This window comes from Odontesthes bonariensis, chromosome 6, assembly GCF_027942865.1.
Source record: "Odontesthes bonariensis isolate fOdoBon6 chromosome 6, fOdoBon6.hap1, whole genome shotgun sequence".
NCBI classification, from domain to species: domain Eukaryota; kingdom Metazoa; phylum Chordata; class Actinopteri; order Atheriniformes; family Atherinopsidae; genus Odontesthes; species Odontesthes bonariensis.
Genome location: NC_134511.1, coordinates 11316024 through 11340744, shown reverse-complemented (window position 1 = coordinate 11340744; position 24721 = coordinate 11316024). Strand labels below are relative to the sequence as shown.

At 45.3% G+C, this 24721-nt stretch overlaps 1 protein-coding gene across 2 annotated transcripts in view; it reads left to right on the top strand.

The window, feature by feature from the left end:
- Nucleotides 1–24721, top strand: part of znrf3 (zinc and ring finger 3) — a 68782-nt gene that overhangs the window by 19176 nt on the left and 24885 nt on the right. For both annotated transcript variants that reach the window (XM_075467380.1, XM_075467379.1), the window contains exon 2: nt 15537–15659. In XM_075467380.1, coding sequence (XP_075323495.1) covers nt 15537–15659 — 123 coding nt within the window. The remainder of the gene's footprint in view (nt 1–15536; nt 15660–24721) is intronic.

Here is a 24721-nt window from a genome sequence, read left to right as displayed (position 1 = left end):
CGGTGCGCTGAATCTGTTCCAGCACTGATTTGTGCCTGTGAATAGCTTCCTCTCCATAGCAACCGTGCCCGAGGCCCATGGGAAGGGTAGGCTTTTAGAGCTGTCTGCTATTTGAAAAATAACAATAATTTTTCAGTATTCTCTTGATGAGGGTTTAGAATAACATAAACCTGTTGAATTCCTATGTCCTCCAGGATTATCCTGTGTTTCTGGCTTGTAGACATAGCCTGCTCTTTGGGGGAAAAATGTGAAAGTTTGGACGTAAAAAAACTTTGTATTTATGCTGATGAACATTATTCCTGTACTTATTTCCATGCGGCCCAGAGAGACTTTTCAAGTAACGTGTGTTAGGAGGACTTTTGTGACTCTTTCAGCCTTTGCTTTGAGACCGGATTGAATTGTCATGAATATGAAGCAAACTTTTTGAAAAGCAAAAATTCCGCTTTTCACGGACTGCTTGGAAGCGAATGAACTGGGCTGAGTAGTGTCATCATAAGATGCTCAAAGCATAGGCACCATTACTAAAGGCTTTTAAAACCGGTAGTAGGTGTAGTGATCATCACAGAAAGTGGGGAAAAATGGAGAGTTGGAGAGGAAGATGAATTTGGACATTTCCATCAACATTTTCAAAAAGTGCCAATAAACAATAACAAACAATGAATGGAAAGACTTCCCTCCACTGAGCAACCTTGCAGATGGTCCCAGTTTTAGCTGTGTTGAAATGCTGGAGAGCGCGCTTCATCTTGAGCCCGTACTCGCACCTTTCGTGTCAGTACTCTGAGCCCAGCTCCTCTGCCAGTGTAAGGCCATTCCATTTCCTTTTGTTCACGCCACTGACCTCCAAGCGTACCGAGAGCACACCTCTGCGGGATCTGGCCCACAGCCGGACGGTTTGATGTGGACATTGTTGGAGCATTGGGCTCCCCTCACCCGGGCAACCAGGCCCCTTTGAGCCCTTACCCCTCACTGTTTGCCCAGCCGCTCATTCCTCCTCGGCCTACTCTTCTTCTTTTCCCCCTCGCCGTGGACCTGAAAGAAACCTTGAGAGACGGCATGTTGTTTTGTGCTCACTGCTTGGTTATGCTGCTGGTGGCTGGCTTCCTATGGTGCACCAAAGCTCCCATTTGCTTTCCTTCCCTCCCTTTCTTTGACCTCCTCCGGGGAATGAACCACTGTTTGATCACATTAGGGGAGAAAGAGAGAGATCAGTGGAGCTTTTGACATTCCCACTAGCTTTTGACTGTCTATGTGCAGCAGATCAGTTTGCCCTACACCAGCAAGTGGCCTCTTTTGATTTTCTCCTTTTTTTTCCTTTTATGTTTTTTAGGCCAGCCATTGTGAAGCCTTTTGATTAGAATGTGTGGTCTGAGCTTAGGGATGCTGCCGCATCATTACTTATTTCACACTTTTCTTTTGATTCTGTGCGCCCTTTTCTTGAGGGAAGCTTGCATTGACCACTTTCTCAAAAATGTCAGCTACTTGTGATCTTATCAGTTGTAAAAGCATGTTGTTGTTTTTTTTCTTTCAAATGAACGAGAGCCATGGCATGTGGCTGTGCCACTTTGACAGTCTGATTGTGGTAATCAAAGCTGAGAATATTTTGGCCACTTTAAAAGCACAATCAAGGTGTGAGTGCTGAAAAGTTTGTGCTTTTCCTTTTATCACGCCTCAGAATCATTCTGTTGACTTTCCCCACCCATCTTTTGGATCTAAACATGTTTGAGAAATCTTACCTGATTTCAGGCATGACCACTTTACATTTATCTCAGGCCTTCCCTGCAAAGGAGCAAAATCCATAAAAGGCTTAAAAGAGAGGGTCCCTGGAATCTTGTTTTATTTATGCTAAAAATGCCCAGACAAATTTAACCAACCACAACCACTCTGAATGTCAATTTAGGTCATTTCTACCCTCACAAAAGCCTCGGACTTGGAGCCCATGAAGCAGAAAAAAGCTGATGTAATGGGTTTAAGAAAATCTCCAAGGGGAGTTAAACCTCACCCATACAACCCTAACTACCCCCACTCCTCCACCCACCATGTTTGTCCAAAATCCCACCCCTCATCAAACCCTTCGAACTCCTTCAAAGCGGTCACCACCTTGGGTCAACACCCAAATCTGTCCGTTTTTGATTCTCAGAAAGTGCAGGTCTGAAACTTACGAGTGAAGGCTGAACAGAAATTTATGACGGTAACTTAAAAAAAGAGAGGACTGTTGACGATTCACTGATTTGGTGTTTGCAATGGGGGAAGGGGAGCAGGAGATGAAGGCAGAGGGACGAGGGAAAGAAAGAAGGGAAGAGGGGGGTGAAGAAAAGAAATCCCAGCCTTGGCGTACACAGAGCAAAGCACAAAAGAAACCTGTAACGCCTCCAGATTCCATCTAGTCGAGTATCAAAGACATGCTTCGGTTTAGAACAAGAGACGAGTGGGTAAGACGGGACTGAGTGAGCCAGTGAACCCAGCACTGGCTCGGTTGGGTGCTGCAAGTTAATCTCTCAGATAGGATTTTTCTCCCTTCTTCTTCTCTACCTCCTCCCTCTCTTTGGGGATATCGGTATTGCTGCGTAGCTCTGAATAGAGGGACTTGTCAAACCTGATCACGGGTCAGAGTAAGCACAGGGAGAGGCTCAGAAAACGCATGCAGGGATGGCTCCTGCTTTTAAGTCCTGAGGTGGGATAAACATGCTCATTGAACCATCCTGATGCCTTTAGCACAGCTTTGACGGAGACCCCCCCTGCATTTTAAAGAATGTTTTTATGTTTCCTTAATGAGAAATACCCCCTTTTTAAATGCAAGGCCTGTGTTGGCCTCGGATGGCTGCAAACTTTGGCAGAAATGCAATATTCATAATTACGCTCCATTAGTGTAAAATTGTGTGAAAATAAGAATGATAGCAAGTCTCTTTCCAGGTAATCTGCGTTACATTGTTGGCCCTCCATGTTACTGCTGCAGCCCAGAACAAGCAGACATCTGGCTACTGTAGTTTTTAAAAAGTAAAAGAAAGATTTGGGCATTTAGTTGGTTGCTACCTGCCTCCACACCACTAGATGTCACTAAATCCCATCAAAACACTCGTGAAGAACTAAAAACTGGTTCTGCCTTGCATCAAGAGGGTTCCTGGTTCAAATCCTGGCAAGGGCCTTTCTGTGTAGAGTTGGCATGTTCTCTCTGGGTACTCTGGGGCGGGAATTGTTGTTTGTCTCGGATGTTGACTGGCTACCTTTCCAGGGTGTACCCTGCCTCTCGCCCAATGACAGCTGGGATAGACTTAGACACCATGCCATCCCTGAATTGGATTAAACTGGTGTAGCAAATGGATGGATGGAAAACGTGGTTCTGTGAAATGATGTTGATTTATAATATTAATCCACAAATTAACAAGCGGCTTAATATTTGGAACCACCCGTCAGCCTGTCGGCCCATCTTTCAGGCTAAAAACTTGTGCACATGTGAATGCTCTCAAAGGCAATTCTTAGTTTTTCCGCGTCAATTTCGGTGCGACTGCTGTGTGAAGTAAATTTTGTCTTCTGTAAAATTTCCTGAGTTTCCAGCAGGTTTTCTGTGGTTGGCCACGTGCAGCCCAAATATTTGTAACCCCCTGGGCGCACTGGCTACTCGTGCAACATGGACGCTTGTTTTTTAGGTGATACTCTGCAGTATAACTGCCACAATTATCTGCAGTTCTACAATGTCCAGAAGACCAATTGCATGCCTGTGGACATGTATGCATTTTGGAATAGGACCTGTGCGTTTCTGCAGATTCCCAATCAGTTTGTGCATGTGGGCATGGAAACCATGTACCCATGTAAGTGGAAAAACTTTAGTTTTTTCTTTAAGATACCTCAAGCTTTTGTGTAATACCAGTTCTGCGGGCTTATTTTTTTTCTGCTTAAACTAGTAACATTTAGCGACTACATGTGTCTTAAGAGAAAAACTTGCATGACGTCATCTTATCCACAGAGCTACCCACAAATCAAAAGTAATTGTCAGTTTGGAGGGTGTCCAACTAGCCTCCGGTGCTCCTGTTCTTGCCATCAAGGTCTTCCCTGTAAAGAATACAAGACGGAAGCCAAATGATGACTCCCCGCTCTCTATTTAGGCACCCCTAATTCCATGTTTCACATTATTCCTGGAAATGGTCCTGGCTTTGTTTATTCACATTCTCATTTCCTCTGGATTATCATTAGTTGCTCCGAGGGCCTGAGTTTCTGGATTGCGCACTCTCCTCCTTTTTGCCTCTTCTGGTTGTCATGAAAGGGGATCACACAGCCATTCACAGAAACAAGGGAGCAAGAAAGAGAGAAGAAGGGAGGGAGGGCGCCCTTAAACGAGCCAAGAAATTACTTGGGAAACTGTCAGAGTCCGCTTCTTCTTGCGCCACTTTTCACAGGGAAAATCAGTCTCAACTGTGGATTCACCCTGTTTTCTTTAAAGGTTGGTACATTTGAAACAAAATCATGAGGTTAATTACTGTTGACACTTAAAACATTCCACATGTGCTTTAATAGTCGCCCCCCCCCCAACCCTCCACTCTTCATCTCCTTCCCCCCAGTGCAGCATGACCTTAACCATCCGACCCGGAAGTGATGTAGGTGAGCACTTCCTCTGGTATAGTTGGAGCCCCACTAAGTGTTTCCTAAAGAAAACAAGTTGGAGGCAGCCGAAACCTGAAACCAGCACTAATGCTGGCTGCTGCTCCACCTTGCCTCCCTCCCTCCCCGAGCCCTGTGGCCACAGGGTAGGCGGAGGTCAGTAGGAAGGGGGGGGGAGTAGGTTTTACTGTATGAAACCCACCGTCTGAGTACACATTAATTTAAGTGTGTGAACATGTGGATGTACTGTAAGTCCAGTTCACATTCCTCTCGGCTCTCTGGCAGGGAGCTGCGGTCCTCAGTAAACACGCCGTGCGGTGTAAGCTGGTGTTCAGGTTCGCTTCGTCTGGCCGAGCCCTGACAGACACCGGCATGCGAGGCCAAAACGGCTTGTTTGTGCAGTTGTCGTGAGGAAGGTCATTCACTACGTTAAGTGTGTGTGAGGACGAAATGAACCCGACCTTTGCAGAAAGCCCTGTGTGTCTCCCCTTTGAGAGAGGCCGGATTACAGCACTCATCTCCCGCTGTAACTCTCACACACACCAACGCGCCGTGTGAGAGTCCACAGTCACTCTGATTTCACGTTCGGCTCTTCTCTTTAATACTCCGGGGCTGCCTTGCATGTTTGGCAAGTGGTTATCTGAAGTGTTTCCATCCCCTTTAATGATATCTCAAAGCTTTGGGGTTTAGGTGCAGCTTCTGATTTCGTGCCAGCTGCTCATCTTGGACACGTTAGATCGCTGCAGGCCACCTCCATGTCCACTCCCAAAGACTTTCAATCCAAACTTTCCCATGGAGACTGTTCCAATGGACGTTATGAATTATTATCATCTGTACTGTCACCCTTTCTTTTATGAACACTAACGATCTTCTGTAGAGTTAAGCCTGATTTATACTCGGAAACCAGGTCGTCTGCGTGTGTGTCGCAGTTAACGCAGACATGCCCCCCCCCCCCACGCAGACACTACGCAGACACTCTGGTGCACCTCCTCAAAATTGTAACTCACCGCAGACAGTGCCGCAGACATCGCCGCAGGGAGGAGAGAAAGGAGGCCTCTAATTGGTCAACTCTACATCCGCTCTACACTATGCGTATTTCCGGTTTGCTAACCGGCTGACGCTAACCGTGCTAACCGTGACGATTCTTTCGCCTCTCTGCCAGCTCCAGTAGTAGCAATATTTCTTCTATTTCTAGACCGATCAGCTGCATCTCAATCAAAGTGCGCATTCGTCCAGTCGCCATTGTTGTTGAATGACCTCCGTAACCGTAACACCCACAATCCTAGCTTGTCCGTGATTGTCCCTCTTGCGTTGTGGCGTGGGATTAACATAGCGCAGACAGCGCTTCAAGGCATAAATCAAAAATAACTGCGTCGTGTCTGCGACAAGCTCACTGCGACACACTGCTGCAAAGTATACACGAGCCTTTAAGTACTTTAGTGAATCCCGTTTGGAGTGGTAATCTTTGGATTTTGGTTATTGTGTACTGTGCATTCACAGCGTCCACATGCACGCTGACATCTGAAAGGTTTGCTTTTGGCTCTCGTGCAAACGAGCCTTGGCAGTTGAAGTTTCATTATTCTTCAAAGGCAAACGATGTCCAAAGTTGGATAGAGCTTAAACGATTGATAGGTTTGTCGGATGGTTCGAGCTTTTTACTTTTATGTGACGGAAAAGCGTGCACTGTGGCTCCATCTGTCACTTTCTAAATGAAGCACGATTTTAGATGAACAGAAAAGTGAGTATGGGCTTAATGACACGACTTTAACACGTCAATGGGGACTTTTAATGTTGGGTATGGTGTGCTTAAAAAGATTAGAGTTTAAAACCCACCTGTTAAGTGTAACTCCTGCTTTAGTTTGTTCACACTGTTAGTTCTCACGAGAGAAGTTTTAATGGAGTCTGGTCTGGTTGTGGTCCGTCTCGGTGCCAGAGATGTGTTGAGAGCCGGACCCTTGTAGCCATCGGTGGCATTGCGCTTTAAAATTCTTCCTCGTTGGCTTGATTTCAGGTTTGGTATCTACACCCATCTTTTCTATGCAGTCCCAAGATGTTAATCAGCTCATCTAATGATTGCATGTTGCAAACCTAAAGACATGTCATCAGCTTGTATGAGAGGTGCATTAGGTTTTCTGGCTGAGGAAGTACAGGTCACTTTGTGCCGGGACAAAGTTGCCGCCATGTTGTCCACTCAAGAGGGCAGGGTCGGGGTGAGAAGAGGAAGGGGCAATATGGGCCTTTGCTTCTAATCCCATTCCAGCGAGCCGAGCAGCAGCTTGCGCTGCATTCCACTGCTCTGTGGGCTTTCAGGGGCAGGGAGGGAATTAGAGCAGCATTCCTCCATGACCGGGACCATCAAAGACGCCGCACGACATCAAAGGCCTCTCAGAGCTTAGGTGTTGATGACTGCAATCCTCCCCTCAGTCCACTTTTAGCAACCTCAACCCCTCAGCCCTCTAACACACAAACACACAGTGAGCAGGCAGACTGCGTCAGGTATGTGCGCCCTCCAGCCTCGCTCCTCCTCCACCAGCCGAGCTGCAGCGGCATTAATCATAGCTCATTAAGTAGTGACATTGACTTTTGTTTTATAGTGAAGGCTGAAGATGAGCAGGCTGGGCCGAGAGTTGGGGATGCCACTGATGTTTGGGGCGGAGCTGGCAGTGAACCTAATCTAGACGCTCGGACATTTAATGTGGACTTGAACGGCGATAGAAAATGGGCAGTTTGTGGCGAGTTTGTTGCTGTCAGGCTTTGGCCTTTCGGAACTTATTGTTTTGTTTTTTTGTTTTGTTTTTTTCAATAAATTAAAACAGAATTAATGGTTAACTGAGTGGTTGCCAGTTGTAATGCAAACTGGTAATAAATGTGTTGTGGGGAAAGTGCATATGCGTGCAGTTTTGTCCAGTTTGTTGTTGCATAGAGTAGTTTTATTAATGAGCCCCCCCCCCGCTTGTGACATTGTTAGTCGTGCTAATTAATTCACGGTGGCACCTTGATGCTGACAAATAATTTATGCGCGTGTTCACCTACTTTCATAACTGTCCTCAGAAGGGCTGCAGGCTTTTGCAGGCGGACGCAATATGTTTGCTTGTTTTTGTTACCTTTATTTATTTTTAATTTTTTTTGCTGCAATCTCTTCGGACGCCAGTGCAGTTGTTTCCACCCCCCCCCCAAAATGGCGGCATCCAGCCTAATGTTGACCCCTGAACTTTGTCTGCCTATCCTTTGTCCGTGTCTCTCTAGGTTTTAAAGACTGAAGAGCTGAAAGTGACACCAGAGAGACTTTTGAGTGTTCTTCCGCACACACACACACACGCACACACACACACACCATTGACGGTCTCAGGATGCACTTGCAGAGAGTTAATAGAGTCACAAGCTCGGCGTCCTGCTCTGTGTTAAAGCTGTCAACCCCAGTGACTTGTGCTGCATATCAGGACATTTACATGATATTAGGTGTCCCTTGCCAGCGTCCCCTGCTCACACTGAAACCATGACACTTGTTTGCTTTGCCTGTTGCTATGAAGATGGCGTAGAGGTGATTTTCAGGGAAGGTTAAGGAGGGGGCACGGAGGCAAACAGACAGATGAGTGCTCTGAAGCTCGCATCACAAGGCTGGGTCAGTTGCTAAAGGCATAGTCTTGACATCTAGACACATCTTTCTTCTTGGTAGCCTCGTTTCCATTGCCCTTTTTTTTTTTTTTTTTTTTTTTTTTTGCGTTGATAGTGAGAAGAGGCGAATGGAAGTTGTAGACTGATGTCACTAAGCTGCGGTTTGTGGTCTGAACCAGCAAGCGATAAAGCAGATACGGTATGATATCCCGAATCTTCCCAGAGACTGAAGTCATTTCTGAAGGTTGGCGCTCTCCATTTTCTTCTTGTGGTTGTCCGCAGGAGTTGTCGTTTTCCTTCCTTGAGTTTTGGTTGTGGTTAAGACGGCTAATGATTCCATTAGATTACTGCCACTTAGTGTGTTGTCAATACAACACAGACTAGTTTATTCCCTTCAAACCAGTTGATAATAACTGACAATTGCGGCTTTTATAAAAGGTCACTTCAGATTTGCCTCACTGGTCAATGGAAACCTGCATTTGTTGACAATAAAACTGATTATTAAACGGGGTTCATGTTCATTACTTTGCTCACCAGAAGTGAGGAAAAATAGATTCAATGCAGCATTCCAGGATTGTCAAATATTCCCTTTTTCTTTTCTTTTTTTTTTTTCAAATCTTTTATATTCCTGCTTTTATTTAGCCCATTTTAAGAAAATAAAAGAGGTAAGCCCGACTACATTGGCCGATTGTTCCTTTGGCCCCAGTGGAGAAGACAAAAGGGAGGAAGTCTTCATTATTTGAGAGGAGAAGCAGAGGGATCCCTGATAAAGTTACAGAAGGAGGAGTGTCAGTCCCACCTGTAGGGCCCTCCCAGCTGCTCCGCTGTAACTGGATCCCGCACCCTCTCTCCTCAAGGCTACCAGCCCTCTTTGAAGTTATTTCTAGTGCTGGGAAAAATTGCCAGAGAGCGATCAGGAGGGGCAAAGTGTGACTGAGAGAGTGAGATTGGGAGGTGTGCGTGTATGCGTACTTTGTAAGAGCATGCCTTGTTGTGAGTCGGCTTGTGCTTGCTGTACATAAAGGTTGCAGTTAAAAAAGACATAAAAAGATTAGAAAACTTTTAGCAGCAGTAACATACTATGATATGATTAGAGTGACTTAAACCCACAGTGGGTCTTGAAGGGATACGATTTGTCGAGGAACTTCCTGATACCTCGAATAGCGTGTTTCAGTGTAGAGAACGGATAAAAGCAGCAGAGTTGTGCAGCGAGTTCACTGAGCGGCCACATTTCTGAAGCAGGAGCATCTCAAACACTTCTCACATAGTCTTTGTACTGGAGAATATGTCTTTCTTTCCTTAAAAAAAACCCCCAAAACTCTTAACTAATTGGATACTGAGGCTTGATACAACTATGTGATCAGTATTTGGGCTGTAGTTTTTCCTTAAACAAATAAAAGGAAGAAAGGGTGTGTCTTCTCTTAAGAGCAGCATTAAATCTAAAGTGTCCACAGCCAAGGACACTTGCCTTAAATCCTCCTGGTGAGGTCTGGGTGTCTGTCCAATACACACGTCCCCACCTGCACCAGAGGCTTAATCTCACAAATCCTGAACTGAAATGACTCTCTCTTCTAACCTGATGTCTGAGTTCTTGAAGGGTTCAGACACCAGAGGGTGAAGTGTGATTAAAGTTTGAAGGACATGCGGGTAAAAGGGGCATTCCTCGTGAACAGATGGTGAGAAAGAAAATCTGACCGTTGACTTATCAAAGGTTGTGACTTTCATACACTTTGAAGATTACAGACTTGGAGATGGCAAATGTACAGTTACAAATGTTAACTTAACTTAACAGGAGGCTGTTTGCGTAACACTGAAAGACTGGGGTCGGAGATCAGGCATCACTTAATGTATGCAGCAGGTGGTGAAGCTGCTCTTATGGGTTGGACAAAAGAGCAGCTTTCACCAAACAGCCTTGGCTCATCTCATCTGTCTGGCCTGCGCTGGAGGTTTGACTGCACGTTCTGGCCGGGAGAAGTCAGAAGGCAAGGTGGACTGTCCTGATTATGCAGCAGTTTGTTGTTGTCAGGGTGGCGGAGGCAGCAAAGCGGTGGCTGCTGTCTTCATATCGTCTGATTTGGCTCACGTTAGCCTGATGTTGAGTGGTGGTGCCTCCGTGTTATCTGATGACTTGATGAAAACACTGTTAATCTGTATTTCTTTGCCATAGAAGCTAGTGGTGGCATTTAGAAGATGTGAATGGAAGTTGTAAATAAAATAAAAATATCCACTTTTTTTGCCTGTTCGGAAAAGACTTAAACTTGCGAGCAAGTGATGAACATATTTAACTGACCGGCATCTTCCCAAATATGATGCAACATTCCAGATGTTTCTAGGGGTGAAAGTAATTCCTGAGAAACACCTCTTTACACTTTTATCTTGTTCTTTCTTTTTTCCTCCTTGGCTTCTTCCACGGAGTTCTAACCACTCGCAGTGTAGCGTACACTGCCAGGAGCTGACAAACACACTTTTTTCTTTTCTCTTCTCTCTTCTTTTTTTTTGTGGCTTTTCAAAAGAAGGCTCTCTTCTGTTCGTCAAAGTATTAAGTAACAGCGATGTCCTCTTTACAGTTGCTATTATACCGAGTTCTGTCCTTTCGCGCTTTCCATTTGCCACAGATGATGTCGGATCCCTCTCGTAGACGCTACATTTTCTCTTACCGGAGGAGAACATGGAGCCCATTTTTGCACAGAACATTCTGACATGAAATTGGCATTTTTCAGACCAATCGAACCCCCGTGGAGGTGGGTGGAATGTCTCTCCGCTGGGGTGAAAGAGTTCAGGGCTCGAAGACGGTCAGTGAGAGATGCTGTGGGTTACCCCTCGGTCGCCCATGATGCTCACTAACTGTGCTCAAACAGAGAGCTGCGTAAACACATGTGTGGCACTGGGGAAGCAGGTGGGTGCGAGGACTGGCGTCGTGCCCAGGTTTTTCTTCCTCAAGATTTTTGTGTGCATGTGAAATAGGTGCCAGCTCTTCTTCCAAAATGCATAAAAACCCAATGAGCAACAGATCTGTGCAGTTAATCAGACAGCAGGGCAGCTTTGATTGTTATGACAGAAGCTCATCCACGGTGTGACCAACATCCCATCGTAATAAGTCTTAGAAAATAATCATGTTTCTAAAACAATTGGCTGCATCTTGTGTAGATCAGTTAGGCTCAGAGATTGTTTTTCTTCTCCTGTCCACTCATTTGGCTCGGATACTTTGAGCTCCTGGTGTACTGAAATGAGGATAAGTTGATGTTCCTCTACGTTCTCTTTAGGTATGAGAATTTTCATGCACTAATTAAAGTATTTAGAGGGGGGGAGGGGGAGAGGGAGGGGGGGTATGCTGGTTATTTCTGTTGGGATAAAACTTGTAGAAAGCAACTTACTCCCTCGTGGAAGGGCAGAGTAGGGTGTCTGTTTTGGACATGTGGGATGGCGGGGGGGGGGGGGGGGGGGGGGCTGTCACCAGGGCCAACTATGATTTAGAAGGAGAGAGGAAAAGGAGGTGTGTCAGGGGGAGGGGAGGGAAAGGGGGAAGAAGTAGAAGTGGTTGTTGTGTGATCAAAGGCACTGCGAATTGTGTCACAGACGGACAGAGAAGAATGGCATTGGATGGTGTGACTTGCATTTTGATTTCCTTTGAGAAGCGGGGGGGGGGGGGCGGCTCTTTTCTGGTGATGGTGAGAGTTTGTAAGTCGTTAGGCCCGGTTTTGAACCCACTGCCAACAGTTATCAGGTCACACAACGGAAGCTTTTCCAAAACTATCAAAAGTTTTATCTGTCACCACTTCAATTACAGCATATTATGTAGCCACCACCCTCACAATATACTCAAAGGGAATTCATAGATGCATAAAGAAAATTCAAAAATCAACCTGAACAAGTATTCTCTCCACAGGTGGTTTTTCAGAAAGGGGTTGAGCTCGTTTTGGGGGGAGTGGCCAGCTTGAATGACAGGTGGAGTTGAAATCCCTGCCAGGAATTCATTGAGAGTGTGGCCTGTGTAACAAGATATTCATGTGAAAGGCAGCCTCCCCCAGAGGCCGGACAGACGGGGCAGAACAAGAGCCGCCTCCTTGTCGCACTTAGGGGGCGCCAGATGCCCTCCATCAAAAAACTTCGGGTACGGAGGAACGAAGCAAACCAGGTGTTTCCAACCGGGTGGATAGAATTTGGGGCCTAGCAGGGAAAGCTAGCAATTGAAACACAAAAGCGGGCAGTCTGTTATTTTGTGTGTGTGTGTGTGTGTGTGTGTGTGTGAGGGCACGTTTGCATATGTGCTCGTCTTTCTTTTGTGCGCACGGCCGGTAGCTGTGACCCACTTCACCAGCTCGTCCTCTCTCATCCAAAACCCCAGCTCCTTTTTCCCTTCTGCTTCCCATCCCCGCATCCATCAACGCCTACGTCAACATCTGACAAAAAGGAAAAATCCCCGTGGTGGAGATAATGGTGCAATGGCCAGCCTCTAAAATAACAACATGGTCCACAACAACAACACTGTCCCAGTTGGAGTGCAAGAGCCCCCGCACAATGGCCCAGTGTTCAGGGCCCAGGGAGGCAGGCGGGGCTTCCCACTGCCATCCAAGCTGTTAGACAAGCAGGGGAGAGAGGTCACAATCACACAGCAAGCAGGGCTGCACTTCCTGGTCCCGGTGAAGACACGGAGCCACAGAGACTCAGACTCACCTCTCATCCCCCCTGCTCTGACTTTGCAGAGTGCACATGGGAAATCTCATGAAAATTCAAAATGCTACCTCAGTTGACTTAAGATATGGTGTATATAGATAGGCAGGTTGAATAGAAGACCTGACTCGATGATTCGGATTTGTTATTTGACCCCCCCCCCCTTACTTGTATCATCTCCCAAGCCTCAGAAAGACGGTGATATGAAATAAGCACAGCAATCATGCGTGTAAGTTATAACTGTGCTGCCTACTTGCACTGGCCCGTCTTATTAGGCTGATATTGATCTGTCAGTCAGTCAGAGCACTGCAGCTCTCTCCTCACTTATGTTTTATAATGGGGAAAAATCAGCTTTGGGGAAAATGCGCCACGAGTCTGTGAAAAGCTGGTGGCCAAGGTGACTGCATCTTGTGGATTTGTGAAAAATGGTGTTTCTCAGTTACAGTTACCCTCAATTCACGATGCCTGCCTCTGCTCTTTTTCTTCCTCCGTTGCAAGAGCAATCAATTTGTTTCAAAGGGTTGTAAATGAATGGTGAAGCTTAATCTTTCATGTTTCATCATACTCACTCTAGCCCGTGTGTGGGAGGTCTGAGGGGGAGGATTCAAAGATGTTTTTCTCCTGAAAAGGTGCAATTCAGAATATGAGAGAAAAGATAACCAACTTGTATTTCTGCAGGTGCATATCTTCATCGTCATAGTTTATTTATTTACAGAGCACATTTAAAACGACCTCAGTCGACCAAAGTGCTGTACAGAAGCAAAAGCATAATAAAAATAATCATAAACACTACAATAACAAATAGAACACAAGGGATATTAATCATTTGATATAAAACACTTTGAGATTAAAAGTGAAAATAAAAGAGAGTAAGGGGGATAAAGACAAAGAGAGAGAGCCAAGATTCCTCGCTCAGCTGGGAGTGAACGCCAAGGAGAAGAGATGCGTTTTGAGGAGTGTTTTAAAATGCTCAATATCTTCATATGTTTTCTGTCTTTAACGTTGCTTTAACTTTTATGCCTTGAATGCACCTTTATGCATCCTCATCAGATTTCACCCGTGAGGCAGAAAGAAAAAGGGGGCTTCCTGCTGGAGCTCGCAGCAGGTTACTCACATTTCTTCCCTGAGACTGTTCCATAGGCCACCTGATTTGCATTTGACCCCCCCCCCCCCGGCCACTTTGTGGCAGGGATGTTATTTGGTGCTTTCAGAGTACCTCTTCGATTTTCCTGCTGCACGCCTAACCTGCTCCCGATGTGATGAAGTGGGGTTCAAAGGTCAGGGGTCACCAGCAGGAGAAAGGGTATCTTGGGTCATCGACAGTGGCCCAGGGGCCAGATCAGCTAAGATCTTGGCGCCACGGCGCTCACTGATTGGGGAGCTGTGGTCATTGGGTTAATAGGATAAGTGGCCTGTAGGTCAGTTTGGCCAGTTCTCATGCTAATACAGAAGCTTGTCTTTGCTCTGTTGCTAGGGTGGGGAATAGATCCAGGATTTGCAGACTGCACTCGGTAACAGTTTTAATTCAGACATGCTTGAACTGATCATCATTTCATCGTCGTGAATGGCTGACAGCTTCACTTGCCCTCTATGTTTCCTCTCATTTCCTTTTTTGGTTAATGTGTTTGACATTTTTATTTTCCCTCTAGAAGTGATGGTGTATTTTGATTGTGCCATGTGTTATCTTTTAACGTCCCTCACAGACACCCCTTGGGATTGTGTTCTAGCACATCCGCAAGATCTGTGATTAGATACGTCTTTAGCAATCTCTTGATGTCAAAATGTAAGGGGGGGGGGGCAGTTTTTTTTCTCTTCTTTTTTTTTAAAGCTTAATTCATCAAGCTCTCGTCATCTTTTTCTCCCCTTTTGCCTGCTTCTACGTCTTCCCAGAATCGAGGCAACTCGTGTAAAATAAGAAAGTGCTTTCTGATAAATGCTTTCGTCAGCTAGAAATTGTAGAGGCCATCTTGTCTTTAGTCTGTGTTTGTGATGTCTGCCATCCTTTTACCTTTAATCCTTTAAGATGCCGTCTAGGTGCCGGCTCTGCAGAGCTTTTCAGCAGAGAAGTGGGCCAATTAAATTGCTGTAAGTGGAATACGAGGACATGGGAAGATGGTCTCATTGGCTGTGTTCCATATGCTTTGGTGGGAAACATCAGCATTCCCTTTTTGATCTAGTAAGAAAAGGAACCCTTTTCGCCGAAATGGCTGCAATAATAATCATTTGAAGCAACAAAAATGAAAGCAGACTAAAAATTAAGTGAAGTGTGCATCAGCAAATCCTGGTTTTGCTTATCTGCTGTGGTAGAAGCCCTTACTGTATCATTAGGGCCTGTCGCAGCCCAAATTTCAGAGATGTTTAATGCTCTTAAGCACTCATGTTTCATTATGGAAAAAGGTGGTAAGTGGATTATAAAGTGCCGCATTTGCACATTCCCAGAAAAAGCGCAGTGTGTACCCAATAGAGATTAGTGCAACTTTAAGCAAGTAATTTACCTCAAACTTAAAAATCCATTCAGCTGCGATGCCAAGACCCTCAAACTGTAAGCTTTGTGTCTGGGGGGTTGACATGTTTACACCGAGCTGTACATGACGAGGCCGCCCGTGGTGTCGTTTTGCACTTGAATACTTACCCATCATTTCTGTCTTCTTTTTAAGATGCATCCTTTGGGACTATGCAATAATAATGATGAAGAGGACCTGTACGAGTATGGCTGGGTCGGAGTGGTGAAGCTGGAGCAACCAGAGCTGGACCCCAGTTGCCTCACAGTCCTGGGAAAGGTAAAGAACTGGCTGTTGCTTTCGAGTTTCTTTCAGTGTCTCAGTCGCTGCTTTTACTTTGATATCTTGCACTAGTCGTCATATTTTCCACTAATGTACACCAGTCAATTAAGCCTTGTTATTACATAGGTCAAAGTCCCTGAAAAGACCTGCTCACATCTGGCCTTTGAGTGCAGCGGGGGCCGTATTTAATCTGCATGCAGCCCTGCACCAGCACTGCAGCAGTCCCAGCTGTTGGCTGGAACGCTGCAAAAGGGTGCAGGTGTTCATTTTGGCTGGGCTCCGCTCGGAGCTGCAGGAGTCGGCACGGCTCATATTTTGTTTACAAAAATGTCCATTTACCTGCCACATCATCTCGCGTGGAAACGCTGAAATTGACCGCTACAGTTCGCAGACAAAGGGAGCCGAGGATGACTCCGTCCTCTTTGTGGAGCTAATGTCTGCAGTCCTGAAAACAGCTTAATGATCTCAGAAAACTTGTGTTTATCAGACTGCGGGGCCACACCCTGCAGGATACAGTGCAACGCCAACCCACCATGTTTTAACACATCACAGCCGTGTACCCCGGGAGGTAGGTGTACTCACAGAGTCTCTGTGCTCTGAGGGTAAATGTGCGACAGTGGGCAATGAAAAAGGCTTTGATGATGTAAAGACTGTATTATACGGAGAGTTAACACTGGAGTCATCGCTCTGGAATCGCAGTATGACACTGAAGATGCTTTTCCCACGCTCAAAGATTTTGGATGCAAACCGACTTATATTAGAGGGCCTTGTAGATTTGTGGAGTCATGAAATAAAAAACAGAATCGTCTTTGTTTTAACACACAAGCTAGAAACTGAGTTATTTAAGTTAAATATGATCAGAAGGTTTATAGGGGATTATGTTTGTGGTGTTGATACAGACTTGAAAGCATCTGCTCGATTGATAACATATTAGAATATCTTGTTGTCCGGCCAGATGGAGTGCAGAGATGTGAATGTGTTTTTAATGCCAGATGCAAACGTACGCTGTTCAGGTGTCAACAGTCTCGGCTCCCATACACTTCAACTGGGGCGATGCCTCGTGTTTCTGAATTTGAGTCCGGCTCTGCTTATTAGCTTTGCTCTGCTTTGCTAGCGTAGCTTGGAGTGGAAAGTTGAGAATAGTTTGAACTTTTTCAAGCAGCAGCTGAGGCCAACTGACTCATGGTGTGTCTGATCTGAGCATTTCCAAATGTCAGGCACGTTCACTGTCAAACATTCATTCACTGACACACTGACACATTCAGTTCAGGCTCAGCTTCCCAAAAATGGGTTCCAACTTTTTTCAGTGTTCATCTCGGATTTTTTCTTTTTTTTTCTTTTTTTATTTGGACTATACCTGACCCAATGTCTGGGGAAGTGGCTGTCAGGAGTTTTGTTTTAACTTTCAGCAGAATTTCACACCTCCAGCCACAAATACTTTGAGAGAATATTGAATGCTTTAAAGTCTTCAGCAGTTTCAGGAACAGTTTGCTATTTGTTGCCTTCATAAATCCTCCCCGTGAAACATTTCTTTTAAGGCAAATGCTTTTTGTGCATATTATTAAAGCTCTTTTTAGAAATGATCTTTGATCTGCTATCGTAATAGATGATCCCCGGTTTTATTTTGTTTGTTGCTTCCCATCGTTGGGAGAATGAACTGGCCCCCTCCCTTGCCTCTGATTACCACCCCTCGTCTCTCATCACCACCACTCCCCATCCTCTTTTCCTCCCCACTTCCCGACTGTACCCATGCTCCTCTGGGGTCTCAGAGTGGTATTTTATCATGCTTTAATTAAGTGTTCCTTTTAATGGAATGTACTAACATTCCCTGGAGGATGAGGGGAGCTGGCTACAGTCTCATCTATCCTGTGCATTCCCAGCGACGGAGCGAAAGAGAGCAGCCATTCATGATTTAAAGAGTCCCTGTGCAACGCAGACATGCCAGTGCACTGTCTTTGATGATGGTTGCTGCTAGCTACCATATGCATACGTATGCTGAGTCCCAAGAACAAACCTAAGGTTCTGCACAACTCCTCCTCAGCTGTGACAGACGGGTTCGCTCCTCTCTAAATCATCATCATCTTGACAGCAGGTGGATTTCTATTTCCGTTTTTTTGATTCGTGAAAAGATTCAAATAATGTGACTCACCAGCTGAGTCCAGGCCGAGCAGGCAAAAAATAAACTTGCATGACTGATGCAGTCTTCCCAGATATTCTCTGAGATTAAATTCATTACACACAAGAAGAGCTCTCCATTTTCCTCGAGAATGTCCACCACACTTGTTGTTTTATTTCCAGTTAGGACAACTTCTTCTAGTGAATTATAACAACGAGCGTAGCCAATCCGACACCCTCTGGCAACACTGTGCATCTCAGTTTAGGTGTTTTAAACCACTCAATGGAAATGTGCCTGATTTACATTTCTTCCTCGTGGCTTTTTAAAAGTTTGTTTCCAGATTTGATTCACTCCGGAATTCAAACTCAGCCGGGATTGGAAACAACGGGCAGTACGTCAAGGGAGTGAACGACCAATATTTAATCGTCAAAGAGTACGAGAGTTCCTTTCCTGGTTCTAGCAAAGCTGAATGACAAAGATTAAAATTGGGAGCTAATTTGTTAATCTGATCGATTATGTAACAGCACAAAGGTCTGATCAGATATAGTTGGTAGGTTCACTGCACATGCCATAGCCAACTGAGCCTTAGCCAACTGAGCCTTGAGGACAATTCAAGTATGCAAAACCCACACCTTCCTCTCAGGGGACCCAGTCACAGCAGACTGCTAATGAGTAGGTCATTTTTAGACTATCTTGATTTGATGTTTTGCTAAGGGACACTGTGGTGAGGGTGGCAGAAACCTTGGCCTGTGACCTTTTGGCCTCCTGCCAGTGTCCCCAACCTCTAGACCGCTCTGTTTCCTCTATTTATTCAGACAGGACTATAATTGGGCAGAGGGAATGCCCATTGTTGCTTCTTGACAAACCCTCACCCGGGGCCCAAACACAGCTGGGTGCTTTGCATTGGCATTGCCGCTTTTGCCAGACTAGACAGTGCCGTGTTTACCCCCTGCTAGTCTGCTTATTCTGGCCAGCCAGCCAGCTAGGCCACTATGCCCAGCCCTAACACACTCACCCCGCCTGATTTGGCCTTATATGCCCCCCACCCCCTCCTCCCGTCCTACCCGACTGGCCCCTGACTGAACCCAAGAGCCCACACTACTTTGCTGCCACTTTGCCACAGACAGTGTTGGGGACTTGTTTGGTCTGTTTAGGTTCCAATCAACTACAGAATCCCAGTGAGCACACAAAACACAATTGTTGGATTTAAAAATAAATAAATAAATAGAAAATACTGTTTATGTTCATCAATGTCCAACCAAGATGTGAATGTCTGGGAACGCAGGGCCCCCAGCTGTGCCTTTGAGCAGATTAAAGGTAGCGATGAGCATTTTCTCCTCTATGCCGAGTTGACTGTATGTGAGGAAGAACCCATATTTACTTTAAGTGGCCAATGCATATGGAGCAACCTGCCGACTATCTATTTATTTATTTATTTATTTATTTTATTTTCCTTTATTTAGCCAGGATTGTCCCATTGAGACTAAGAGTCTCTTCTGCCAGGGAGTCCTGGTCAAAATGGCAGCTTACATACAGTTCCAGACGCAGACAGACACAAAACATATAATAAGGAAAATAAACTTACAAAAAATACATTAAGAGAAAAAATAATAATGATAAACTTAGGCCTACATAAAACATAGCATCAGATCAAGGTTATGTGGTGTATGTTTAAAAACAATGACATTCCTCTGTGTAAACAGCATTACTACTCGGACCCTTCTGTACATCGCGACCCTTACAGGCTTCAGTGTTTGCTGCTATACTTCAGTCTTTTTTTTTTGAGTGTTTTTAGTTTTAGGTTTGAATTAAATCCACAGAGTACTTTGCCATTACAAGATATATATATATATATATATATATATATATATATATATATATATATATATATATATATATATATATATAAATTTTAGTCTGAATTCAGATAATCAGCTGAGTGACTGAGCATTTCTCTGAGTCGGTGGAAGCAACCCGAAACCCAGACCTCCAAAAATGTTCGCAGCAGAGGAAGACACGGAAACGAGGTCGTTCATACCAGCCTCTGAAGTCCATGTGCAAACCTCACTAATGTGCTGCTGTGTCATATATATGTACACAGTTTTTTCCTGCCCTTCCTGTGTGGTTCCTGTGAGAGCTGCAGGACTGTTAAACCTCTGACCTCAGTGTGCCACAGCTGTAGCTCCTCCCATAACAGCATGAACACCACCAGCGAAACAGATCCCACTTCACTTATCTGTTTTTTTTTTTTTTTTAATTGCTTGTTTTTCTTTTTTTAATCTGATTTTGCTAATGAAATATTGAAAAAATAAAATAAAAAAGTTTTACTGCATGTAGTTCCTAACTGCTCTGAAGTGTTTATACTTCATGCTCACACCTCTGCACGCATGTATCCATTCTCAAATTGAGCTATTTATTGCAGTCAATAACATATTCTTAGTTGTCATTTCCTCCCTGCTGCTTGACTTTTTCAGAGTTGGCCTTCCTCCCTTCTCGTACAAATACTCTGAGATTTTTGGCCGCTCCTGTGGAACATGAAATCATGCCACTGGCTTTCATTGGTGGCCCAGGCTGGTTCAGGGTCTTTGACGCTGTGCCAGTCAGATATCTCTTCTTTCAAGGACCATGGTGTCAGTCCAGCGGCCACACGGGGCCTTAGCATGTCGGCTTTTCCCCTTTGATCCTCGCCAGTATACTCTCATGACTTCAGTCCCCAACCCAGGCAACCAGAGGAGGGGAGGGCAGAGGGGTGAAAAGGTGGGGAGACGCAGAAGTGGGAGTATGAATAGAAGGAGATGATGAATGCAACGTTTTTTGTTTTGTTTTTATTTCCAAGTTGCTTTTGTACACACCACAAGAAGAAAAATGCGACCCATCCTCCCACACAACCACGCAGTTTGTGTAAAGCAAGGCTCTTGGCTGGCATAGCATGTAAAACTCCCTGGCATGTGATTGTTGTGTGTGGGGCCTGGTGCTGCCCTGGACCAGCTCATCTCTGAACCGTGATCAGTTCCACCTTAAACGGCAGCCAAAGACAACAGCGCGACCGGCTCGAGTTCGGCTGCTACAAAGCACTTAAAAATAACCGGAGCGACAAGAAAAGTTCGAGAGCTTTATTGACATATCAGCCCCCCGAAATAAAGCTTTGCTGCTTCAAAGTTTACGCCGGCGGTGCATAACCATAAAAAGAAAAAAAAACATTTTTTTAAAGTGTATCCTGTGTGGGAAGCTCTGTCTTTGACACACACAAACATGATCCTAAAACCACAATTACCATGGAACAATGTGCGCGAGCAGAGGAGTGTGTCCTTTTTCTACCGTGGCCCTCAAGTTGGCACTGTGGGACGGCAGGCCAGAGCAAACAGCAGCTGCATCTCAGTGCTAAGTGGCTTTTGGACTCCAACTGTGTCTGGCATCCTGGACAGAGCAGCAGAGAGTGTGTGTGTGTGTGTGCAAGAGAAAGAGGAATGACTGAGATGTCGAAAGTACATGACGGGCTACAAGAACGATGTGCATCTGAGAAGAAGTGAGACTTGTATTAAACAGAGAGAAATGGCAACAGACAGCTGAGTGTGATATTACTGGCGACTGGCTCGCAGCTTGTGGCCAGGTTAGCCGTCCTACACACTCAGGTGTGTGTTAGAGGTCGTCCCGAGGCCACGGCGGTGTCAGTAGGGTGTCATGCTGCAAGGCTCGTTGTAAAGGAGGTTCAGTGCGAGACCAGGTTGCCTGAATTTGACCTTGTTTTCAGACCATTTACTGTTCTATGCAAAAGTCTAGAGCCACCCCTCGTTTTTTTTTTATTTTTTTTATATTTTATTGAAATGTGACGGCATAAATGGAAATTCCAATGAGCTTGAAAGTCAATATTTGGTCTGAGCCCCTTTATTCTCCAACACAGCCTGAACCCTCTCAGACAAGCTTTCTGTCATTTCTCTAATGGCGCTTTTCCACCAGCTCGCTTCGGCTCAGCTCGGCACGCTATTGCGTGTTTCCACTAGCACGCCGTACCTGCAACCGGGCCAATTTTCCGCATCACCTCAGCCCTGGTTCCAAGCGGGCCAAAGCGTTACTAAAACGTGACGTCAGCCGACTGCCTTCCACTGATTGGGCGATGAGTGTCATCACTGGAAATATTACGCGAATAATAAAAGCTAGCATTAGCAACCGTTAGCTTACCTCCAAACGTCGTCTTTTTGAAGCTCGTAACAAAACTCTCAAGTACTTTTCAATACTGTTTTGTCTGGCGGCCAGGAGTCTTCTCTGGCTCTCTTTTCTTGCCTTCTGTGCGACAAAAAGCCACAGGGTGAGCAACAACACGCGCAGCCGTGTTACGACGACCCCGCCCACATCGAGGAGGCACGAAGTATACTCGTTTGTAATGGAAACACAACCAAACCGAGCCGTGCCGAGCTAGAAAAGCGCCATAAGTAGTCTTCAGGAATAGTTCTCCAGGCTTCTTGAAGGACATCCCAAAGCTCTTTTTTGGATGTCGGCTGCCTTTTGTTCCGTTCTCTATCAACATGATCCCACACTGCTTCAGTAATGTTGAGGTCTGGGCTCTGGGGAGGATTCATCCCTCCATCAGACCTGTTGCCACTGATTTTCAGTCCACTTCTTGTGTCATTTGGCTCGGCTCAGCCTTTTCTCCCTGTTTCCCTTCCTTAAGAACGGCTTCTTGACAGCCACCCTTCCATGGAGACCATTTCTGATTGCCTCAGTGAACAGTAGATGGATCAGCTGAAGGTCCAGATGCATCTCTCAGGCCTGTGTCTGGATATCTTTTCTGCTAATTCTCATAAAGTTCCAAACTATTGCTCATGACCACTTTAAAAGATTACAAGATTCCGCTTGGAAGCAGAAAATGAGTAAATGAAGGGTGGGCCAGGAATTTTTGCACCGCACAGTGTAATACAATGTGAATACTGTGTAATCATGCGAGTATTTATTCATGTGAAAAGACCAGAAGGCTGGCAGATCAGCTTGTTTTGTGATGCAGACAGCTGAATGACTCACTGTCTCTGTCTCATCACTCTCTTCTCACCCCTTTTTTCTTTCGCTCGCTGGAAGAAAACTTGGTGAGGAAGAGTGTTTAACAGAGAACAATCACTGCAGTTCTGCTTTCTTCAGTCCCCAGAGTGTCTTGGTAAATTGCAGTGAAGCCACAGTTACAGATATTGACTGACAACAGCGGCTTTTACTCGACACAGAACAAGCTTGATGCATGGTCTGATTTCTTTCTTTCTTTAAATAAATCTTTTCATGGCGGAGTCTCGAAGATGCTGGATATCGATGCGACAATTTTCCCCAGTACTTGTGCTAAAATGATAGGGCTTTGTTCCTTTCTGCTGAATGCTGAAAATTGTTAATCAATCATCTCTCTTTGTTTAGAACAAGGCGGCTAAGACTGGGAGCTGTGGCATGAAATGGGTTTTTAACTTTTTTACAAACTTTAAAGTTTTTAGTTGAGACGCTTTGGTCAACTTAAAGGAGTTCCAGGAAGCATTCAAAGAGTTCACCACTCCTTTTTAACCCAAAAAACGTTCAAAAGGTTTAATCATGCAATGAGTTTTCCTGTGATTTCAAACTGCATCCATCCAATCACTCCGCTTCTAAATATCGTCTTAATACCCAACGTTTAGGGTTCCTTGTTCGAATGGATCGCTTGTTTTCTGACTATTTAAGCTGACAAGTCATTTATTATTCTGTCATGTCTGTGATTATTGGCAGTGTTTATTCTCTAAAAGTAAAAAAAAAAAAAAAAAAAGGGCCAGATAGTTCATGTGATCAGACAGATGGGTAACACTGCCAAGTATGGAGGCGTTTTTTTTTTATCTCCTATTCGGAGCTTTGGCTCATCTACAGAAAGGAACTAAAGCATCTCACATGAGCACCCAACTTTATTTTTCTGAAATTGAGCCTTTGAAACGCAACAAGCGGCGAATCAAAAGATCAGCCAATTGTACCTGCCTCTTAAGTCTCAAAATTCAATCTGACCAGGTGGTGTGATCTGAAGCTCAAAGGTCGAGTCCAATCCACTCAGTGGACCAAAAAGAGCAGATGAGACGCAGAGTAAGATGTCAGTGATTGAAGTTATGGGACTGAAAAAAACTTACTAACAAACAACAAAGTTAATCGAGGGCTTGAGGACCTGCTCCTCACCCCAAACAGAGGAGGGATGGAAAGAGAAACTGTAAAAGAGAGGAGGAGGAGGGAGAAGAGGAAGAAAGGGGAGCAGAAAGCTTGTGAAGCATGGAGCACTCAGGGGCTCTCCTTTCATGTTTGTGTATGCCTCAACTTGCTGATATTATCTTGGCCGCTCTTCATGGCGGGGTGTCGGGCAGAGGTTTCCACTGTGACCAGGCGGGGGCCTCTCACCCAACCCCCTCAGGAGGGAAAAAAAAAACTCCTCTCCTAAATCACTGCTTTACCATGTTTCACGGCAGTTGGAGGCACCCGGGATCCCACTGCGCCCGTTTCCATGGTCACTGGGAAGCTCCTTGTGTCATGTGGCTCAAAGTGAGCCGTCCCTGGGCCGAATTACCCGGCTTTCAATAGGAGGCCAAATGACCATTATTAGACTTCACAGCTCAGGCCTCTATTTAAAGAGAGAAGAAAGGAGCCCCGGGGACTTGAGAGAAAGTAGAGGGAAAGTAGAGGGTGAGGGGAGAAAACGGAGAAGAAGGGAGAAGAGGAAATGATGAGGAAAGTGCATTTGGCACTACAGAGGAGTCGCTGCCAGCCCCACCACCCATTTTCCCTCACCCTCACATTGATTTTTGGTCTTAACAGCTGTTATATGAAAGTCAAGACACCAGCGTCTGAAAAAAAGCTCTCCTCTCTGTCAAACAGCATCCGAAAAGATAGACAGGCAGCCAGATCAAAAGATGAGCCGTGGAAAAAAAGTAAATCTTGGGCAAGACAGGCATCCGCCCAAGCCAAA